This window comes from Saimiri boliviensis, chromosome 20 (genome assembly GCF_048565385.1).
Source record: "Saimiri boliviensis isolate mSaiBol1 chromosome 20, mSaiBol1.pri, whole genome shotgun sequence".
NCBI classification, from domain to species: Eukaryota; Metazoa; Chordata; class Mammalia; order Primates; family Cebidae; genus Saimiri; species Saimiri boliviensis.
In genome coordinates, this window is record NC_133468.1 from 2,694,521 (window position 1) to 2,717,609 (window position 23,089).

The 23,089-nt window shown below is 45.1% G+C and overlaps 1 protein-coding gene across 7 annotated transcripts in view; it reads left to right on the forward strand.

Annotated features, from left to right (window-relative positions):
* Window positions 1-23,089, forward strand: part of LOC120365634 (protein mono-ADP-ribosyltransferase PARP4-like) — an 86,850-nt gene that overhangs the window by 26,308 nt on the left and 37,453 nt on the right. For 6 of the 7 annotated variants that reach the window (XM_074390540.1, XM_074390542.1, XM_074390544.1 and 3 more), the window contains 8 exons: window positions 3,256-3,439; window positions 3,671-3,827; window positions 5,922-6,049; window positions 12,263-12,394; window positions 13,496-13,582; window positions 21,491-21,655; window positions 22,324-22,370; window positions 22,508-22,586. In XM_074390540.1, the coding sequence (XP_074246641.1) occupies window positions 3,256-3,439; window positions 3,671-3,827; window positions 5,922-6,049; window positions 12,263-12,394; window positions 13,496-13,582; window positions 21,491-21,655; window positions 22,324-22,370; window positions 22,508-22,586 (979 nt within the window). The remainder of the gene's footprint in view (window positions 1-3,255; window positions 3,440-3,670; window positions 3,828-5,921; window positions 6,050-12,262; window positions 12,395-13,495; window positions 13,583-21,490; window positions 21,656-22,323; window positions 22,371-22,507; window positions 22,587-23,089) is intronic. The other variant, XM_074390541.1, reaches the window with a different exon arrangement.

The following is a 23,089-nucleotide window of genomic DNA, read 5'->3' on the forward strand; positions in this document are numbered from 1 at the left end:
TGGCTGGTTTGATCTTCTATCCAGACCGTGAAAATTTTCTTCATACCAGAAATAAGGCTGTTACACTTATCATGCCTGTGTTCCACTCGAGTAGCACTTTAAATTTCCTTCAAGAATTATTTCCTGACATTCACCACTCGGATAACTGTTTGGCACGAGGGGCCTAACTTTCAACTTGTCTTGGTTTTCAACATGCCTTCCTCACGACGCTTAATCATTTCTAGCTTTTGATTTCAAGTGAGAGACATGTGACCCTCTCTTTCACGTGAACCCTTAGAGGCCACTGTAGGGTTATTAACTGGCCTAATTCCAGTATCATTGTATCTCAGGGAATAGGGGGGCCAGAGAAGAAGGAGAGAGCTGGGGAACCCACTGGTCAGTGAAGTAGTCAGAACACACAAAGCATTTAACAAGCTCACCACCTTATCTGGGCACAGTTCATTGCACCCCAAAACAGTTACAGTCGTAACATCACAGACCACTGACCACACATCGCTATTACGGCTATAATAAAAATGAAAAGCTTTGAAACATTGTGAGAATTACCCAAATGTGACATAGAGACACAGAGGAAGCACCTGCTGTTTAAAGAAGGAAAAATGGCACCAGTAGAGCTGCTCTACACGGGGTTGCCACAAACCATCAATTTGTTAAAAAAAAAAAAAAAGAAAGAAAAGAAAAGAAAAAAGAAAAGCAATATCTGCAAAGTACAATAAAACAAGGTGTGCCTGTATGTGCAAGGCTCAAAAACAAGCAAAAGTATACATTACATTGTTGCGGGACATGTATCTGTGTGTTAATGCTATGAAAGAAAATAGGCCAGGCATTTCGGCTCCAGCCAGTGGGAGGCCAAGGCGGAAAAATTTCTTGAGGCCAAGAGTTCAAGACCAGCCTGGGCAACATAGTGAGGCCCCATGGCTACAAAAATGTTTTTAAAATTAAGCCAGGCACAGTGGTGCACACCTGTAGTCCCAGCCTCAGGAGACTGAGGTAAGAGAATTACTTGAGCCCAGGAGGTTGAGGCTGTGGAGAGCTCTGATTGCACCACTGCACTCCAGCCTGGGTGAAATAGTGCAAGAGCATGTCTCAAAAAAAGACAAAACTGTTATTAAAAAAAAGGGGGACGCAGTAAAACCTCTCCCACCTACCCAGGGTCCCCTCTGTGGCTCCTTATGGAATAAATTCCACATGGAGAAAAAGAGAAAATAATATACACAAAAATCAAGACAGTGATCGAATTACCTCTGGGTGGGAGAGGTGAGCGGTGGGGCGGCATAGAAGCTTTAGGGATGTTCTAGTTCTTAAGCTAAGCGGTAGCTATATGGATATTTATCGAATTATTCTTTCAATATGTATATTATAAATGCTTTTCCTTATGCACAATATAGCAAAGTAAAAATTTTTAGATGTGAATTGAGCCAGATAGCAGCAGATCAGGAGTGCATGAGCCAGAAGAGATGGTCACTAGCCTCCTCTGCCAGAGTGTGATAAGCTAGGAAGGAGCCGAGAGAGCTCCAGGGAGAAGGCCAGAATGGGGCTTCATGCGAAGGAAGAAGCCTGCTTGTAAGTTGCAGGGAAAGAGCTCTCCAGAGGGGAGAGAGTTACAGAAGGATTGGGGGACTTATTTTTTTTTTTTTCAGTGGGTGAAACAAAGAAGGGTTGTCTGACCATACTTTTGCATTTTGAACTTGATCTTTAAAAAATAGAGATGCATCGGCCGGGTGCGGTGGCTCACGCCTGTAATCCCGGCACTTTGGGAGGCTGAGGCGGGTGGATCACGAGGTCAAGAGATCGAGACCATCCTGGCCAACGTGGTGAAATCCCGTCTCTACTAAAAATACAAAAACATTAGCTGGGCGTGGTGGCGCGTGCCTGTAGTCCTAGCTACTCAGGAGGCTGAGGCAGGAGAATCGCTTGAACCCAGGAGGTGGAGGTTGTGGTGAGCTGAGATTGCACCATTGCACTCCAGCCTGGGTAACAAGAGCGAAACCCCATCTAAAAAAAAAAAAAAAAAAAAAAAAAAATAGCCGGGCGCGGTGGCTCAAGCCTGTCATCCCAGCACTTTGGGAGGCCGAGGCGGGTGGATCACGAGGTCAAGAGATCGAGACCATCCTGGTCAACATGGTGAAACCCCGTCTCTACTAAAAATACAAAAAAAAATTAGCTGGGCATGGTGGCACGTGCCTGTAATCCCAGCTCCTCAGGAGGCTGAGACAGGAGAATTGCCTGATCCCAGGAGGCGGAGGTTGCGGTGAGCCGAGATCGCACCATTGCACTCCAGCCTGGGTAACAAGAGCGAAACTCCGTCTCAAAAAAAATAGAGATGCGTCTCCAAAATGTTGTCCCCAAAGGTGTGTCCTAGCCTGTACTCCTAACAGCAAGAGTTGCCTTATTAAAGCTGCTGATTCCTGAAGAAAGAGAAAACATTTCTCGTGTAGATATCATTTAAAGTGTTTGTTTTCCATTCAGGAGGTTTTGTGAGAGCTCATCTTTCCCTTTGACCAGTTCTTACCCACTTGGTACTCACGGTTCTTACTCCTTTCTGAGCTTTAGTGCAGAGAATTAAATCTACCTTTTCCTAATTAGAAAGGTGGTGATTTTTCCTTCTCTTTTACCACCCTGGTATTTATGATAGCAAAATGTGTATATGTTAGTAGCTAACGAAGATTGAGGAGAACAGTAGAATTCATTTCCCTCTGGGAACAGTGCTTTGAGTGCTGCCTAGCAAAGCCTAAGGGCAGTATACGTGTTTGTCACATAGAAATGTGAAATAGGCCAGGCATGATTGCTCACGGCTATAATCCCAGCACTTTGGGAGGCTGAGAAGGGAGGAACAGTTGAACCCAGGAGTTTGAGACCAGCCTGAGAAACATAGTGAGATCCCATCTTTGCAAAAAAGTTAAAAAGTTAACCAGGTGTGGTGGTACATACCTGTAGTTCCAGCTACTCAGGAGGTCGAGGTGGGAGGATCACTTGAGCCCAGGAGACTGAGACTGCAATGAGCTATAATCGTGCCGCTGCACTGTAGCCTGGGTAGCAAAGCAAGATTTTGCCTAGGAAAAAAAAAAAAAAAGAAGAAGAAGAAATATTAGATAAATAAGTGTATAATAAAGTTCTAAATTGAGTCTTTGGAGATATTTCAGTAATAGGAAAATTTAGAACAGTTTACCAATAATATTTCCTGTTTATGCAAGAAAATGTTATTGACAGGTCGCTGTAAGCTATAAATAAGTGTTTATTTCTTTTCACATGCAGTACAAGTATCAAGTACTCACACCCGGGAGAGACAGATGGCACCAGACTCCTGCTCATTTGTGACGTAGCCCTCGGGAAGTGTATGGACTTACACAAGAAGGACTTTTCCTTAACTGAAGCACCACCAGGCTACGACAGTGTGCATGGAGTTTCACAAACAGCCTCTGTCACCACAGACTTTGAGGTATTTTCCTATCAAGGAACACACAAAGAGGGTCTTGAATGCTCAAAGAAGAGCCTCCGATTTTTGCTCCTATTTTCATTAAATATGCTTAAGTTTAAATAATTATTATATATTTACTGTTGGAATTCAACATATTCTAAACTAGCAAGCATGCTTTTACAAAAACATCTGCCAATACAGGCTTTTTGTTGCTGCTCTTGTTAATCACCTACTGATTTCTGTTTTCTCTAGGATGATGAATTTGTGGTCTATAAAACCAATCAGGTTAAAATGAAATATATTATTAAATTTTCCATGCCTGGAGATCAAATAAAGGACTTTCATCCTGGTGATCATACTGAACTAGAGGAATGCAGACCTGAGTTTTCAGATTTTTCAAAGGTCGAAGGTAGGAAGGACAATGTTCTCGAATGCTGTTTTATGTTATTGTATGTATAGACCTCAAATGTTCCATTTTCAATGGAATGTATATTTGCATTTGTTATATCTATGACCTGATCCATAAGTATTTCATTTTCTTTCAATCTCAAAATTGTTTCCCACAAATTTCTCTCAAGCCCGCTGCCTAATGTCAAAATAAAGCACTTACTCTTAAAATATAAATATAAATTTATTTTGAGACAGGGTCTCACTTTATCTCCCAGGCTAGAGTACTGTGGTGTGATCAAAGCTCACTGCAGCCTCAAACTCCTGGGCTTAAATGATTTTTCTGACTCAACCTCCCAAGTAGCTGGGACTACCACACGTGACTTTTTTTTTTTTTTAGAGGCAAGGTCTCACTCTGTGGCCCAAACTGGTCTCAAATTCCCGGCCTTACGCAATCCTCCTGCCTCGGCATCCCAAAGTGCTAGGATTACAGATATGAGCCACCATGGCCAGCCTTATTTCCTTTTTTATCTTGCTTACATAAAAATCAGGATGTTTGAGAAACGTTAAGCCATCTCAGAATTCCATGTGACTTCATTAACCCATTGCAGTTGAGCTTATCCTCTTCAGCGAAAGTCAAGGCTAAAACCTGTGGAACCTTGCTAAGATGTCATGGTGCAGAAAGTATAATGGGGTGCACAGAACAGGCAGCAGACCCGCTGTCGAGTGAGGAAGCCCGGGGTTCGAGTGTCGCCCTGCCACCCTGCAATCTTAAAACTGCACGACGTTTTGCGATCCACCTTCTCTCCGACGGGAATGAGAGCAGTACCCACGTGACAGAATTGCTGTAAGGGTTGAAGGGGACGTTGAAGGCACTGAGAAAATTGTCATGTGCGGTGCGTGTGTTAGCAGCAGTAGTGTGCCCACATGAGAGGATGTTCACTTCTCAGATCCTCACGAGCCCAAACAATTACAGTACTAATTAGTAGGACTGTAAAAACACACTAACACTTTTGGCCATGCTCAAATTCTTTTTTATCAGAAATGTGTGAGTTCATGTGTGCTCAGAGGTGACTCCAATTTTTTCTCTGGGAGTCATTAAATGAAATATCTGGTAAGACGATATGTGTTTATATTTCCTAACCTTATCTGTGTGTTTGTACCACTTAGAAAAGGGTGTGAACGTTTTTCAATATGCTGCCGTAGGAGCTGACTCAGGCGTCCGTAGGTTGTTTCATGTCTTGCCAGAATGCTTGTGTAGTACCATAAATGATAGTGACTGAGCCTTTCTACGTTACACACCGGGGAACGCAGACGCCTGGATTCAGGCTTCAGCCACGTTCGAGACAGTCTGAAGACCTCTGTGTATTTGTATGTTTAAATGTATGTCAAGTAATGCTAAGTTTTCAAGAGGACACGCCAGAGTCTCTACATTAAAAAGGCAGAAGAGCACATGCCTGTAGTCCCAGCTACTCGAGAGGCTGAGGCAGGATGATTACTTGAGCACAGGAGTTCAAAACCAGCCTGGGCAACACAGTGAGACCCCCATCTCTACCAAAAAAAAAAAAAAAGAGAGAGAGAGAGAGAAAAGAAGAAAAGAAAACTAAGCAGAATTGTCTTTTAAAAAAAAAAGGTCAGGCCAGGTATGGTGGCTCATGCCTATAGTCCCAGCACTTTGGGAGGTCAAGGCAGGTAGATCCCTGAGTCCAGGAGTTCGAGACCAGCCTGGGCAACATGGCTAAACCTCATCTCTACAAAAAAAAAAACACCAAAAAATTAGCTGGGCATGGTGGTGTGTGTACCTGTAGTCCCAGCTGCTCGGGAGGATCATCTGAGCCAAAGACAAGTCTACCATGAGCAGAGACTGTGCCACTCCACTCACACCTGGGTGACAGAGTGAGACGCTGTCCCCCAAAAAAAGGCAGAAGGCAACTCCCATTTTTCTCATGTGGGTTCACTTGCCTTTCAGAATTGGCTATTGAAAATCATAAAACACTCTTTGTCCATTTTCCCTAAAATACAATGCCTGAAGGCACGGAGAGGAATAAAGATCAAAATAACAAAAAAGCAGACAGGGATGGTTTGGAAAGCTAATGGTAACATTTTGAACATTTAGATTATCAGTTACCAGATGCCAAAACTTCCAGCAGCAGCACCAAGGCCGGCCTCCAGGACGCCTCTGGAAACTTGGTTCCTCTGGAGGATGTCCACATCAAGGGCACAATCATAGACATTGTAGCCCAGGTATGTCGTTCATGGCTTTATGATACTTAAACTACATGGATGTAAACCGTAGATGAGAATCTGATTGCAGGTAGGTGAACTGAGGAAAACAGATACATTTCTAAATTCATTTATTCAAGCAGTATTCCCTGCGCACTCCACGCCAGGGACCGTCTGGGCTCTAGGCATCCAGCAATGCACAATACAAGAGCTCTGCCCATGTGGAGCCCACACCGTGTGGGGGAACAGGCAGTAAACACGATGAATGAGTGACACACATCACATGTTAGATGGGGACGGGTGCTAAAGGGAAAGATGAAAGCAGGAGGGCATAGGAGCTGTGAAAGACGGGGCTCCGAACCTGTGAATAGAATGGCCGAGGAGGCCACCCCGAGAAGGTGACGTCTGCATGCAGACCTGAAGGAAGTGGGGGCGAACCTGTGTGGACGTGGGGGGGACGCGTATCCCAGGCCGCGGCAGCAGCACATGCCAAGGCCCTGAGGCAGGAGGCTGGTCTGGTCCAGGCAGGCCAAGGAGGCCACCGTGGCCGCAGTGCAGTGGAAAGCCGGGAGTGCGTGGAGACTGAGTCAGAGACGTGAGGGCCTCTCACATCAGGACGCAGGTCATGCTGTCCTTGACTCTGAGCGAAATGGAAGCTTCTAGATGTTTGGCAGAGGAACGACAGGAACAGGCCTATGTTTTAACGGGCTTACGCCGGCCACCGTCTTGGGAACGGGAAGAGGACCAGTGGGAAGAAATGGTAGGTCAAGTTCCCCGGAAAACAGACTCTGGATGGAATTTGTCTTCAGGAAGCTTGTGGGACTGTGCCTGTGGGAGCGGCACCTGTGACGGAGTGAGGGCGGCAGGATGTGGCACGGGACACAACAGAGTCCTCCGATGATCTTGGGGGAAGCTCTGGGCCGGAAAGGTCCTTGAGAGAAGGTCTGACTAGGCAAGGGGGCTGGGCTTTAGAGTCCCACCGGGACCAGTCCTGGGATGTGGGCTGCTCCAGGGAGGGGTCAGAACGTTGGCTGCGGCTGTTTGTCTTTGGCTGAGGATGGTTCCTGGGGAGGGCCCCACGGGTGACACTCCTAGCAGTCTCAGACCTGAAGGGGACACCGCGGGCCCAGTGTCACATCCCACAGAGGAGACGATTGACAGAATTCAGTTAAGGGAGCTGGCGACGTGGAGAACGTTTGCAGTGGGGGTGTAGGAAGTGATGGGGATCAGATCGGTGGGGAGGGGACGCGAGAGAAAGACAGTGGCCCAGGTGACAGCAGGGTGTTTGCCCTGAACAGCTAGAAGGATCACGTTTGCCCTTTCTAGAAAGGGCAGAGTCACGGGAGGGCAGATGGGGGCCATCAGGAGTTCATCTTTGGCCAAGTCAGTCTTGTTGACTACCTAGGACCAGGGAGGAGACCCAGGCTGCACTTGTAACCGGGGAGTCAGCAGCATTCAGGTAGTATTTAAAGTCAGCCCAGATTGAAAACGCAGAGAATCAGTGGAGAGAACAGAGACCAACGTGGAGAGGTCTGGGCACAGGCTGAGTCAGACACGGAGCCCAGGAGGGAGTGGCTCCTCCCAGGAGGGAGCAGGCCAGCTGAGCAGGGAGGGGAGGAGAGGCTGCTGTGGGTCTCGTGAAGAACAACCCAGCCCTGACCTTTGGATTTAGTGGTGAGATCACTGGTGACCTTTGCCTTTTGATGGTGTGGTGGGGGTGAACAGCTGATCAGAGTGAGTTCAAAAGAGAATGGAAGGAAGAATTGAGAGACAGAGGAGAGATGAGACAGCAGCTGAAGAGAAGTGGGATTGAGTGTTTTTCTCCTTTTAAGACACAAGAGACAGCAGCGTGTGTGGGAGTCAGCACAGGAGGGAAACCTGGCAATGTCGGGGAGGGGAATCGCTGGAATTCCTTCTCTGCACTCTTCTCTAGGTTTTATTGCATAAATAGGAAATATTGTTGAAAAGACTTTCCCGGTAAACTGTTCTAAATTTTACTTTTATTGAAATAGCTCCAAAGCCTCCATTTAGAACTTTACTATTCCCTTATTTATTTAGCATTTCCATGTAACCAGCGTATATATTGTCCTTACATTGTGCCAGGCAGTGTGCTAAGCATTTCTTCCCAGAGAGAGATGAATTCCACTGTTTTTCCAAATCTTTTATTAGCTACTAAAACATACGCATTTTGCTACCATAAATACCAGGGTAGTGGCTGAGTGCTGTGGCTCGTGCCTGTAATCCCAGCACTTTGGGAGGGAGGCTGAGGCAGGAGGATCACTTGAGCTCAAGAGTTCCAGACCAACCCGGGGAACATGAAGAAATCCACCTCTACAGAAACCGGTTGAGTGTGGAGGCATACATCTGTCGTCCCATCTACTCGGGAGGCTGAGATGGGAGGATGGCTTGAGCCCAGAGGCAGAGGTTACAGTGAGATGAGATTGCACCAATGCACTCCAGTCTGAATGATAGAGTGAGATGCTGTTTAAAAAAAACAAAACAAAACAAAAAAAACCCAGGGTGTTGAAAGAGAAGGAACAAACCCCACCTTATTAAATTATCTGCACTAAAGCTCAGAAGAGTATTAAATACTAAGTGAGTAAGAACTGGTCAAAGGGAAAGGCAGGCATCGCAGGAGGGTTATCTAATGCGGGTGCTGGGGCCACAGCCAGCCGCTCGCAGCAGGCTCAACATCCACAGTCACGGGGTGGAAGGCAGCATCGGGGGTGCCAGGTGGCCAGATGCGGTAACCAAGGTGAAGCTTGGAAAGCTTTTGGTTTTCTGAAATTGAGTGGGTTCGCTGAGATTTGACCTCATCATCAGATTCTAACACTGAAGATGGCATTAAACAACCATAAAGGCCTTTTTTTTTTTTTTTTTTTTTTTTTTTTTTTTTTTTTTGAGACGGAGTTTCGCTCTTGTTACCCAGGCTGGAGTGCAATGGCGCGATCTCGGCTCACCGCAACCTCCGCCTCCTGGGTTCAAGCAATTCTCCTGCCTCAGCCTCCTGAGTAGCTGGGATTACAGGCACGCGCCACCATGCCCAGCTAATTTTTTGTATTTTTAGTAGAGACGGGGTTTCACCATGTTGACCAGGATGGTCTCGATCTCTTGACCTCGTGATCCACCCGCCTCGGCCTCCCAAAGTGCTGGGATTACAGGCTTGAGCCACCGCGCCCGGCCGATAAAGGCCTTTTAGGCGAATAAGGACATTGAAGTACAGTGCCATGACGTTCTGATCCCTGTAGAGGGAAATTAGTTCCCTGTTGTTGTTGTTGTTGCTGTTGTTGTTGTTGTTGTTGTAGAAAGTGATTTTATTTAAAGACAGAGAGAAACAGGAGAAGGAGAGAGACAGAAACAGCCAAGTCTCACGCCGAGTGAGAGAATCCAGAAAGGTGGAATCCAGGAGAGGAGAGCAGCCTCCACACTGAGTGGAAGGGAACAGAGAGAGATGGAGTTGAGGAGGGGAAGACAGGCTTCCACGAGAGTGTGGAAGGGGACCCCAGAGGGGAAATCCAGGAGAGAGAAAGATGGCTTCCATGGAGAGAGTGTTCTTGGAAGGAGACCCAAACATGGAGTCCTGGGAAATTCGTTCTATTTCAGTGATCACCTTTAACTAGGGAGATGGGGTGTCAGGGTGAGAAGAGCAGTTTGGATATAGCTGACCCCCACCCCTGGGCCCACTCTGACCCATGCACACATCTTCAAGGCAGCTCAGAGCAACATCACAGACTTTGAAAAGACCCAGATGTGAGCTCAGGGGACATGTTCTGTCTCTGCTACTCCCTTTGGCATCACTTAGGAGCTGTAAACACGGTGGTGACCGCTTTCAAGAGTCAGGCCCTCGGCCAAGTTTTCCACACGCAGTACTTAATTCTCCCAGACTCCATGAGTCAAGCGCTGTCATTATGCCCCTTGTTTGTATAAGGAAGCGGAGGCCCAGGGACAAACACTGCGATAATGCCCAAATTTGAACTCAGTTCATTCTGATTCCAGCGTCCACGTTCTTAACCACTACACCAGAGTGCAGCTCGGTGGATCATACAGAGCAAAGGATCTGGGGTTTGAAAGGCTTACCTTTGAATTCTGGCTTCTTCTTTCTAGTGCTACGAGCTTGGGAAAGTGACTTCTTTGCCTCATTTTCCTCATATGTAAAATAGAAATAAGAGTATCTGCCCATCAGTGTCGTTCCTATTAGATCTAAGAAATGCAAAGGACTTAGGGCATGGTTGTTATTTACAAAACAAATCGCGACTAGGTTACGGGGGGAGCCGTGTGTCCTCCATGCCTTACTTGGGATTAGACAACTTGTACCGTATGATATTTCAAATCCAGAGGCCTGTTCCCTGGGTAAGTTTGCCCAAAAATAACTCTCGATTTAGCAGTGAATTTCTCACTCATTTTATGATGAAACAGCCAGACTGTAGATTGAGCTTAAGTATCCGAGCAGAGGCTGAGTTGCAGACTCTTATACGTGCATGGCTCCTACATTTTGACCCTTCGTAGAATAGTTTAATGATGTTAAGCTTAGTTACAAAATGGTTTTGTCTCATGGAAGAAAATTAAGGTGTCAAAATTTGTTATACTGTATTAGTTTCAGCTGTAAGGCCTGGTAAAAATACTTTTATTCTTATTATTACCTAAAATCATTGACCTTTGTGAGTGCCCAGCCACACAGTGTGATGATATACAAAGAGAGCGCAGCTGACACAGGCCTGATGTCTGGGGACTCCCACGCAAAAGCAGGCCCGCTAACTAGAATAGGCAGGACGGCTACTGAGTAGGAAGAAACGTTAGTCTACACCAAGTACAGTTAGATAGTGATCCCGTTCATCAGACTCAGGGCAGGCATACGTGCCTTTGAGGGTTTGGTAAAACTGTGGAAGGTCCAAGAGAGGAAGAGAAGGAGTTCCATGCACAGTCAAGAGGACAGTGTCTGATGTCCTCCCAGTCCATGCTAGGTGGGCCCCAGTCCCAGTGGCCCCAGTCCCACCAGGCGCACTCTGGCCATTGCACACAGCATAGCCCAGATCGCTGAGAAACTCCAGGATGCACCTCTGTCTCATCTTGGGCAGCTGGCCAGAACGGAATTCCAGGAATCCCGTTGGCAAGGGATTCTGTTTCCAGGAGGGTGCTGACCTGTTGATTTGGGGAGACTCCAATTGCTTATATTAACAAGGACTCCTTGAAAAATTGTGCCTGGAACCCTACACACCCTAGGGGTAGCCCAGCTTGCAGCAAATCCAGGTTTGGACAATATTTTCAAAGAAGTTAGGTTCTATTTTCATTTTGGTCTCTTCCCTGGATTCTTGATGACAGATTATGAAATATTTTTGGCTTATTATTGTCACATTTAAAATCTTACTGTTTCTTATGCATCTGAGGAGTTTTTTCTTTATTTTCAAATATTGAAAGCCTCCTGCTTTTCCTGAGTGAGAGAGTGTGAAAAGAGTCTATTAGAAAGATGAATTAGGTAATAGAGACAACAGAGAGGAGTGGAGAAGACTTGATTCTGGAAGAACCAAGGCCCGAAGAGATGAGGAGCTAGACGAGGGCTGTGTAGAGAGGGGAAAGCCTCAGAGAGGTCCCCAGGAGGAAATGCCAAGACCCGAGAGCCGATAGGATAGAGGTCAAGAGATCGAGACCATCCTGGTCAACATGGTGAAACCCCGTCTTTACTAAAAATACAAACAATTAGCTGGGCATGGTGGCGCGTGCCTGTAATCCCAGCTAGTCAGGAGGCTGAGGCAGGAGAATTGCCTGAACCCAGGAGACGGAGGTTGCGGTGAGCCGAGATCGCGCCATTGCACTCCAGCCTGGGCAACGAGAGCAAAACTCCATCTCAAAAAAAAAAAAAAAAAGAAGAAGGACCGTTCTGAAATCGTTTCCAGCCCACGTGGCACTAGGGAGGCATCAAAGCCCACAACACGAAAGGGGTGATTTTCCAGCCATCTCAGCAAAAGCTATATTGCCCCCACTAAATCAGAGTTGGCAAGACTTCTGGTGACTTGTATTCCGGTCAGATATGTATGAACCGAACTATGGGACTAGTGCATTTTATCACATGACATGGGCTCTCCATTGTAGAAGGGAAGCCAGGGTTGGGAATCTGAGGGACACGATACGAATGCAAGGCATTTCAAATAAACACGCAAAATCATTTTCGTTCATCGTCGTTCCTGCAGACGTTGTCCGTGTGGTCTCATCACGTGTATGGATTGTTTTCTTCTTCAGGTCATTGTTTTTCAGACATACACAAATAACAGTCATGTGCCCATTGAGGCAAGATATATCTTTCCTTTGGATGAGAAGGCTGCTATGTGTGGCTTCGAAGCCTTCATCGATGGGAAGCACATAGTTGGAGAGGTAAGGGGAGAAGACGCGTCGCGCCCGCGCTCTGCTTTCGAAGTCAGCTTCCGTCTCCCCGAGTCTTCGTTTTCTGAGTCCCCATGGCTATGAAGTTGAGTAGCAGCCTTATCATAAAACGAGAATATTCTTCGAAGAACCAGTTCCTGCACAGTGAGCCTCCCTGAAACATCCCTCCCTGATAAATGGTTTCTACCCCACTCCGTCCAATCTTTGTCGTCAGTGTCTTGTACATTCATAGCCTTGGCACCGTAAGAGTGATTTACAATATGAAAAGTTTAAGAGGGCCAGGTGCAGTGGCTCGTGCCTGTAATCCCAGCAGTTTGGGAGGCTGAAGCAGGCAGATCACTTGAAGTCAGGAGTTCGAGACCAGCCCGGCCAACATGGTAAAACCCCATCTCTACTAAAAATCCGAAAATTAGCCAGGCGTGGTGGCATATGCCTGTTAATCCCAGCTACTCAGGAGGCTGAGGCAGGAGAATCACTTGAATCCGGGTGGCATAGGTTGCAGTGAGCCAAGATCATGCCACTGTACTCCAGCCTGGACAACAGAGTAAGACTTTGTCTCAGAAAAAGAGAAAAAAGTTTAAGAGAGACACGCTGGAAAATTGGTGAAGCCCTTATTATATATTTTTGTAAAACCTGATCCCTGGAATCGTGTTATAAAAGTAAAGCTGAAATGAAAGCTATTGTAACTTTCTAAAAAACAAACAACAAAAAAAACCCATCAGCTGATGAATTCTTTGTTTATTCTAAGGACCAGCCCACAGTTGCAATTATAAACTATAATTTACTAAATTTAAAGTCATTATTTTTTTTTTGTTCAACATAAACTCCCAACCAAAAAAAATTTTTTCACTATTGATTTTGAAATATATTAGTCCCGACTTAAAGAGACTTCTCTTCAGTTGGCCTTTTCTGGTTCAAATTCTCATCAAATAAGTATATTTCAATGATCACTTTAAACAAGTTTTCATTCGTCTTACTTAGATTCGATTTTCAGTTTCTGCCTGGGTTTTAATAAGCATTGATGTTGTTTTCTTTATTAAAGCCTGAAGTCACTCTTCATGTCAGGAATGATTGAAAAATCATCTTTTCCAGATTAAGGAGAAGGAAGAAGCCCAGCGAGAGTACCGAGAAGCCGTGAGCCGGGGTGATGGCGCTTATCTGATGAGCCAGGACGCCCCGGTAGGGCTTGGTGTGCGTGCTGCGTGCATACACGGAAGGGAAAGAGTCCGCACGGGACTTGAAATATGCAATTCATGCTAGAGGCTGAGATAATTTACACTGTTGTGGGCCCCAGAGTTTCACTTGCTCTAAGTCAGAGGAAGCCACGCCGGTGAGACCCATTTGCTTTATCTCAACAAAGGAGGAAATGGCTTCAGTAGTTCCAGACAAACAGGGAGAGAGCTAGGCCCACCATTGGGAACTGAGTCTCCCAGAAGAAATGACAGACGATCATATAACATTCGAAGTATCTCACTTTCATCTTCGGAAAAGAGTGTGATATCTTGTCCAGGCACGGTGGCTCACACCTGTAATCCCAGCACTGTGGGAGGCCGTGGCAGGAGCATCATCTGAGGTCAGGATTTCAAGAACCTGGCCAACATGGTGAAACCCCCATCTCTACTAAGAATACAAAAATTAGTTGGGTGTGGTGGCAGGCACCTGTAATCCCAGCTACTGAGGAGGCTGTGGCAGGAGAATCGCTTGAACTCAGGAGGCAGAGGTTTCAGTGAGCCGACATGCCATTGCGTCGCATCCTGGGCAACAAGAACAAAACTCCATCTCAAAAAAAATCAGAGTGTGATATATTTACAGTTTTCCTGGACATAAGCTCACCTAGCAGATGGTCCAGTCGTAAAGCAGGGAGGCATTTCTGCCAGGTCCTGGGCAAGCCCAGCTCCTGTGCTTTTGGGTGATTTGCTTTAGCAGGGACGTGACGTGGACAGGGTGGAAGAGGGACCAGCTGGCAGGTCCACTAGACTACTTTCCTTAAATATCAGATGTCTCACGAGGCCTCTGGCAGGTGCTAGATTGTGTGTCGTCGGCGTCTGATTCTACTGCAGGTATTTTAGTTGATTTTGCAGATGGGGCCATATGTTTGAGTGTCACCTCTGAGGGTGACACATTGCCATGGTGTTTTGAAAATTTAATGTTTGCTGGGGCTCTGAGCACATTAAAGATGAGTATAGATCTAAAGGGTAAATTGTTGCTTTTGACGTCTGAGATACCCACTTTCAGGATGGGAATAAGCAATGAAGAGGTGATGATTGAACAGTTCACAATGCTAGCTTCGTGTATGGCCAAACTATGCATAGAAGCCTGGGGTTCATTTGAGAGGCTGCCACTTCATAGTGTCACGTTATCCTCTCGTGTGAGTTGGTGAATGTTTCCTCCTCAATACCTGCATATTTCCCTCGGGATATGGTCCACAAGAAAACAGTCTTTCCAAAAGACATTATCTATGGGTAGAGTCTGATCAGACCTGTTGCTAACCCAAGCCTTCGGGTCTCCCAGAATGTGTTGACGTCTTGTGACTATCATGTTCTCATATCATAATATATGGTTTTCAGGTGTTGTTACGTAAACACCATATATGCTAGGTGCAGTGGCTCATACCTGTAATCCCAGCAGTTTGGGATGCCAAGGCAGGAGGATCACTGGAGCCCAGGAGTTTGAGGCCGCAGTGAGCTGTGATCATACCACTACACAGCAACCTGGGCAACAGAGCAAGATTCTGTCTCTAAACAAACAAATCTTAGCGTGGGAATCCCTCCATCTAAGCTTTGCCTGTCTTCCCCCAGGAAAGACTCATGGTTTTATTTTCCCATGGCAACCTGAACATACTTGTCTTATAACTCTTAATATACTATTTGTAAATATAGATGTCTAGCTTGTAAGTCCCAATATTTAAGTATGGAAGTAACAGAAAGGGCTGGTTAACGGTAAAATAAAGAGAAAACGGTGGTGCTGAAACCAAGGATGAAGTCAGCGCCCAGCTGGGACGACGTATGTCCTCCAGACTGCCAGATTAAATGGCAGTGTTTCCAAGACCTCAATTTATGTGACCATCTGATGATTTTCTCCTTTTCAAAACATCTAGACCAGGCGTCCCCAAACTACGGCCCGCGGGCTGCATGCGGCCCCCTGAGGCCATTTATCCGGCCCCCCGCCGCACTTCAGGAAGGGGCACCTCTTTCGTCGGCGGTCAATGAGAGGAGCACAGTATGTGGCGGCCCTCCAACGGTCTGAGGGACAGTGAACTGGCCCCCTGTGTAAAAAGTCTGGGGATGCCTGATCTAGGTATTAAGTGCCACATGCATTAGCTGTTTATTCTGATGCTCTCCCTCCCCCCTTCCATATCTTTGCTGTTGTGAATAGTACTGCAATGACCACACACATGCATGTATCTTTATAATAGAATCATTTATATTCCTTTGGCTATATACCCAGTAATGGGATTGGTGGGTCAAATGGTATTTCTGGCCAGGCGTGGTGGCACATGCCTGTAATCCCAGCACTTTGGAGGGCCAAGGCAGGTGGATCACCTGAGGTCAGGAGTTCGAGACCAGCCTAACCAACATGGTGAAATCCCATCTCTACTCAATACAAAAATTAGCCGGGTGGTGGTGCATCCCTGTAATCGCTTGAGAGGCTGAGGCTGGAGAATCACTTGAACCCAGAAGGCAGAGGTTGCAGTGAGCCAAGATTGTGCCATTGCACTCCAGCCTGGATAGCGAAACTGTCTAAAACAAAGAAAAAGGTCTTTGAGGACCACACTGTTTTCCACAATGGTCGAACTAATTCACATTCCCACCAACAGTGTAAAAGCATTCCTACTTCTCCACATTCATGCCAGTGTGTTTCTTGATTTTTTTGTTTTAATGATCACCTTTCTGACTGGCATGAGAGGGTACCTGACTGTGGTTTTGATTTGTATTTCTCTAATGCTCAGTGATGATGAGCTTTTTTTCCATATGTTTGTTGGCCACATATTTGTCTCCTTTTGAGAAGTGTCTGTTCATGTCCTTTGCCCACTTTTTAATGGGGTTGTTTGTTTTTTTTCTATCAGATTTGTTTAAGTTCCTTGTAGATTCTGGATGTTAGACCTTTGTCAGATTGATAAATTGGCAAAAATTTTCTCCCATTCTGTAGGTTGTCTGGTCACTCTGATGGTAGTTGTTTTTGCTGTGTAGAAGCTCTTTCATTTAATTAGATCCCATTTGTCAATTTTTGCTTTTGTTGCAATCGCTTTTGATATTTTCATCATAAAATCTTTGACCATGCCGATGTCCCGAATGGTATTGCCTAGATTTTCTTCTAAGGTTTTTATACTTTTTGGTTTTATATTTAAGCCTTTTCATCGCAAGTTAATTTTTATGTAAGTTTAAAGAAGGGGTCTAGTTTCAATTTTCTGCATATGGTTAGCCAGCACCTACAGGGAATCCTTTTCCCACTGCTTGTTTTTGCCAGGTTTGTGAAGATCCGACGGTTGTAGGTGTGCAGTCTTATTTCTGAGATTGCTATTTTGTTCCATTGGCCTATATGTCTACTTTGTACCAGTAGTATGCTGTTTCGGTTACTGTAGCCTTGTAGTATAGTTTGAAGTCTGGTAGCATGATGCCTCCAGTTTTGTTCTTTTTGCTTCGGATTCTCTTGGCTATACAGGCTCTATTTCGGTTCCATATAAATTTTAAACTAGTTTTTTCTAATTCTGTGAAGAATGTCAGTGGTAGTTTAATGGGAATAGCATTGAAGCTATAAATTACTTTGGGCAGTATGGCCGTTTTCACAATATCGATTCTTCCTGTCCATGAGCGTGGAATGTTTTTCCATCTGTTTGTGTCCTCTCTGGTTTCCTTGAGCAGTGGTTTGTAGTTCTCCTTGAAAAGGTCCTTCACTTCCCTTGTTAGCTGTATTCCTAGGTATTTTATTCCCTTTGTAGCAACTGTGAATGGGAGTTGATTCGTGGTTTGGCTCTCTGCTTGTCTGTTGTTGGCGTATAGGAATGCTTGTGAATTTGGCACGTCGGTTTTTGTATCCTGAGACTTTGCTGAAGTTGCTTATCAGCTTAAGAAGCCTTTGGGCTGAGACGATGGAGTTTTCGAGATACAGGATCTTATCATTTGCAAACAGAAACGGTTCGACTTTCTATTTCAATCATCTTTATTTCTTTATCTTGCCTGACTGTCCTGGCCAGAACTTCCAATATGTGTTGACTAGGACTGATGAGAGAAGGCATCCTTGTCTTGTGCTGGTTTTCAAGGGGAATGCTTCCAGCTTTTGCCCATTCCGTATGATATTGGCAGTGGAGGTCTGTGATTGATGGCTCTTACTATTTTGAGGTGTGTCCCATCAATACCTAGTTTACTTACTGCAAGTTTTTAACGTAAAGGGATGTTGAATTATATCAAAGGCCTTTTCTATGTCTATTGAGATAATCCTGTGGTTTTTGTCTTTAGTTTTGATTATGTGACGATCAACTATCTTTTAAAGCAATTACAAAGAAGGGGAAATGTCTTCTACATTTATTCTCAATTTTATAATTTCTGGTGCCTTTCATTTCTTTGTATAGATGCAAAGAAATCCTCCTTCTGCTTGAGACATTTGATTGATTGATTGATTGATTTTTAGTGCAAGCATGCTAGCAAGGAGTATGTTCATTTTTTTATCTAACAAAACCTTTCACCTTCATTTTTTAAAGATATTTGGTGCTGACCATGGGATTCCAGGTGACAGTTTGTTTTCCTTTTAGTAGTTTAAACATGTCACTTCGTTGTCTTCTGGCTTATAGGATTTCTGACCAGACGTCAGCTCTAAGTTTTGTGTTGTTCTTCTGTATGTGAAAGTATGTTTTCTCTCAAGCTCCCTTCAAGATTCTCTTTATCTTTGGTTTTCAGTAGTTCGACTATGATGTGTTTATGTTATTTTGAAAAATTATTGCTTATCTTGCTTGGAGTTCCCTGAGTTTGTATTTTCTCACATTCATTTTGGGACAGTCTTGACCCTTATATATCGAAATATTTCCTTTCCCTCATTCTCTCTGTCTCTTTTCTCCTTCCGAGACTTCAATACGTATATGTTAGACCATTTGATATTGCACCACGGCTTTTGGAGCCCTATTTTTTCACTTTTATTTCCTGTGGCATTTGATTTTGGATAATTTCTATTGACCTCACTTGAAGTTCATTCATTCTTTTCTCAACTATGGTCCGTCCGCTGATAGGCTTGTCAAATTCTTCCGCTTTGATAATATGTCTGTTTCTAGCATTTCTGATATTTAAAAAATACAATTTAATTTCTCTAATGAAAGGTTCTGTCTATTCATATGTATTCCTCACCTTTTCTCTGTGTCTTTTCTATAATTAACTATAATCCTGTCTGTTTATTGCAGTGTCATGGTCATCTCTGAATCTGCCTGTTAATTGCTTTATCTTGACATTGAGTCATTTTTTTTTTTGCTTGCTTTAAAAAAAGGGGGTATATTTTGGAATTTGTTATTGAATGCTGGACATTGTATCTAAAAGAAGAAGAGAGGCTAAAATAAATGGCATGTATGCCCAGAAATGGCAACTCCTGTTCTTTCAGGTTTGTGTAGAGGTTGAAGAGTTGAGTTTGAGTTTTGCGGTTATCATTACTCTCCATTGTTATTATTACCCTTGGTCTCAAACATCTCCAGTGCTGGCCTGCCGCTACCTTGTGCCTGTTGGGCCTGGATACGGAACAATTCTTACTGGGGTTCATGCTTCACCCCGACCTTTCAGCAGGCGCTGCACACCATCCCACAGAGTTGGGTACGGCCACTCTTCCCCTACCCCAGTGCTAGGCTGCTGTTGCTTGATGTGCTGTACTAGGCTCCTGGTGGGTCAGAGACATTCTCCTGGTTCAGCCTCAGTCTTAGGCAGGGCCTGCAGTCCTGGACCTTAGGGTGGGAACGTCTTAGTATTTCTGTTCATTCTCCTACCTTAATGGCAGCCAAATTCTGCCTTGTGTCTGTTAAGAGTTATCTGGGGGACAGTTTGCTGCCTTTCCCCCCATGGTAGCAACCCCTGCTTTGGACTAGTACAGGGTCCTGGGCCTCGGAGGGTGTCATCCCCTGCCCCGTCGGGAGGTAGCTGTTTCTCTCAGAAGCATGAAGCTTTACCTGGGCACGGGGGTAGGAAGGAAGGCTCCTGGTCCCTGGTTTGCTTCTGCCCCTTCCCCGCAGCCCTGTAGGTGAGAGTTTGCTGCCTTTTCCTCTGCAGCTGGAGGGTTTTGCATGTGGGGGAAGGATCCGGGGAACTGGTCCAGCACGTCCCCCACACCTGCTCCCTGGCGAGGTGCTCTACTTGGTCTCCTGCCCTGTCCAGCCTTTGCAGTGGGCCCGGTGGAAGGCTGGAGAGATGTGGGAAAACACCTGCAAGAGAATGGAAACTCCCCTTGGGTCAGGAGCTCCCGATTATCCTAAACCGGTAGGCTCACCCACTCCCAGCCAGGAGGAGTCCACACAGCTCCGGTGTGCCACCTGTCCCCTCTTTGGAATTCAGTTCGCTTGCTTGATGCGTTCAAGACGAGTTACGATTTTGTATATTACATGGTGTATTATAACGGAAGTGACATCATCTGCATCCACCCATTCTACCCAGAAACAGAACCGCAATCCCATGCTATTAAGTGGCAGTCTCTTAAATGAACCCCAGATTTTGGGCCAGGCGCGGTGGCTCACGCCTGTAATCCCAGTACTTTAGGAGGCTGAGGCAGCCAGATCACAAGGTCAAGAGATCGAGACCATCCTGGCCATGGTGAAACCCCATCACTACTAAAAATACAAAAGTTAGCTGGGCGTGGTGGCACGCACCTCTAGTCCCAGCTACTTGGGAGGCTGAGGCAGGAGAATTGCTTGAAACTGGGAGGCGGAGGTTGCAGTGAGCTGAGATGGTGCCACTGCACTCCAGCCTAGAGCCTGGTGACAGAGCAAGACTCTATCTCAAAAAAAAAAAAAAAAAATGAACTCCAGATTTTTATACATATATTTCTTTTAAGTGCTAGCACTATTAACTATTTAATAATCACCTATTTTTTATTTGTTTCCCTCCAGCAAATGGATATCTTTGATGTCAAAAGTAATAATTTAACCTTTAAGCCGAAATTAGTCGTGATCTAAATATACAAAATTTTCATGATAGGGCGGTCAACTAGAATGGTGAACACAGTTGGGAATGTTGAGAGGATCTCTGCAAAGTTACCAGAAAAAAAATATTATCTAGCCCGTTGGTTCTGCCCTAGCTAGTCGTGGGGTTGTTGCCTTGTATGGTGATTATCAATATCCCATTAAAAGAAAGCTAAAGACTTTTTATTAGAAAACAGCCTGATAGGCTGGGCATGGTACCTCACACCTGTAATCCCAGCACTTGGGGAGCACAAGGCGGAAGGGTCACTTGAGGCCTGGAGTTTGAGACCAGCCTGGGCAACATAGGGATACCCCATCTGTGTTTAAAAATCAGCCAGGCATCGTGGCGCATGCCTGTAGTCCCAGGTACTTAGGAGAATGGCTTAGACCTGGGGTTTCAAGGATACCTCAAGCTATGACTGCAGCACCGCCCTCCAGCCTGGATGACAGAGCAAGATCCTAGCTCTAAACATGAAATAAATAAAAATAACATGAGAAATTACCGTAAGGTAAAATAATTAAGCGAGGGCCAAGCTTCGAAAAAACTGCCCTGGTTCTACAGCTGCTGGCTGTAATGGTGTTGGGTGCCATGGTGGTTGGGGAGGGTCTTCAGGAAAGGGCTTTGTGGAGGCCGCCCGTGCAGCGGAGCCCACCTGAGCAGGGATGTCACACATACGAGCCCCCTGGGGCAGAGTCCATGAGTGTGTCTTCCCAGTTGAGCTGCCAAGGGGACCCCTCTCCGTCTGGCTGCCACGGATATCACCCTGTTCCCACCAATGAATGGCTCCAGGAGTCTCCGTTCGTCCCACCGATGTGTCTTTTAGGTTTTATTACTGTTTTCTGAAGAAGAATTTGGCAGATTGTCATTTAAGTTGCTTAAGAAATATGTGGAGCTAGCTGGCATGCTTTCAAGTTGCAAGCGAAGTCGTATGTTTCTGTTCCAGGACGTTTTTACAGTAAGTGTTGGAAACTTACCCCCTAAGGCGAAGGTTCTCATAAAAATTACCTACATCACAGAACTCAGCATCCTGGGCACTGTTGGTGTCTTTTTCATGCCTGCCACCGTAGCGCCCTGGCAACAGGACAAGGCTTTAAACGAAAACCTTCAGGTTTGTATGCATAAGATTTGAAGAAGCATTTTAGCAGCAGTGGAGAGAGAGTGGTGCAGGGCTGTGGAGGAATTGACGCATGGGGGGGAAAAACATGTAAAAGGATATTGTAGGCATCAAGTCAATTTTACTGATGTTTATGCATTTAGATACGTTACGTTTGTAAAATGAAAAGAACAAAAGATACAGATATGATTAATAAGCATATTTTTATTCTGCTTAATCACTCAAAAAACGTTGTATCTGTAGCGCATGTTCATCGTGAAGAACTAGACGAGCATAGAGAATGCAAATAAGCCAAAATAAGAAAATCCAAACCGTCCTTTATCCCCTCGCCCGGAGATCGCTACTGGTTAACGCCTTGGTATATCTCTCCAAACTGCCTACTTCGCATAGCACACGTATAAAATGTGTGCGTGTGTCTCTGTGTGTCTGTGTGTGTATACACCCAGGGACATATGTAGAGTTGAACATCTCTGTCCAAATGGTCAGTTGTACTTTAGAAGGTCCTGTCACACCGTGATCAAACTTTCTGTGTGTCACTACTTGAAAGTGAAATCAGCTGTCTTGCCGACAGTTGTGGCCTTGCCAAGATTACAAGCAGGTTAGAGTCTCATTGTGAAACTTAAAATATGCTTACTTATACAAGCGTATTTTTCTTTTAACAGGATACAGTAGAGAAGATATGTATAAAAGAAATAGGAACAAAGCAAAGGTTAGTACCTAAAATATAAAATCTGTCAATTAATCATTCAATGGATATTAAATTTCCACTTAGAATTCTTTGAAATAATTTCAGATAGAAATTTAAGATCGTATAGACTAAGAACATTTTCTCTTCATTTTTGGTAGCTTCTCTTTGACTATGTCTATCGAGATGCCATACGTGATTGAATTCATTTTCAGTGATACACACGAACTGAAACAAAAGGTTAGTGAATCTTTTATTTCGTAAGAGCTCTTCTTTCATGCTACTTTTCTTTTATCAAAGCAATGCAGGCATGTGGTTTAAAAGTGAAATAATGCTAACAACGGGTTCTAACAAGAAGCAGCAATCCTGCCCCTGACTCTCCCCAGCCCAGTTTCCAGAGGCAGTGAACCACGTAAAATATTTGAGCTGTTTCTCTGGTTTTGCCTCTAGCTTTCAAATATTAATTTTTAATGCTTTTTCTTTTTTCTTTTTTTTGAGATGGAGTTTCGCTCTTGTTACCCAGGCTGGAGTGCAATGGCGCGATCTCGGCTCACCGCAACCTCCGCGTCCTGGGTTCAGGCAATTCTCCTGCCTCAGCCTCCTGAGTAGCTGGGATTATAGGCACGCACCACCATGCCCAGCTAATTTTTTGCATTTTTAGTAGAGACGGGGTTTCACCATGTTGACCAGGATGGTCTCGATCTCTCGACCTCGTGATCCACCCGCCTCGGCCTCCCAAAGTG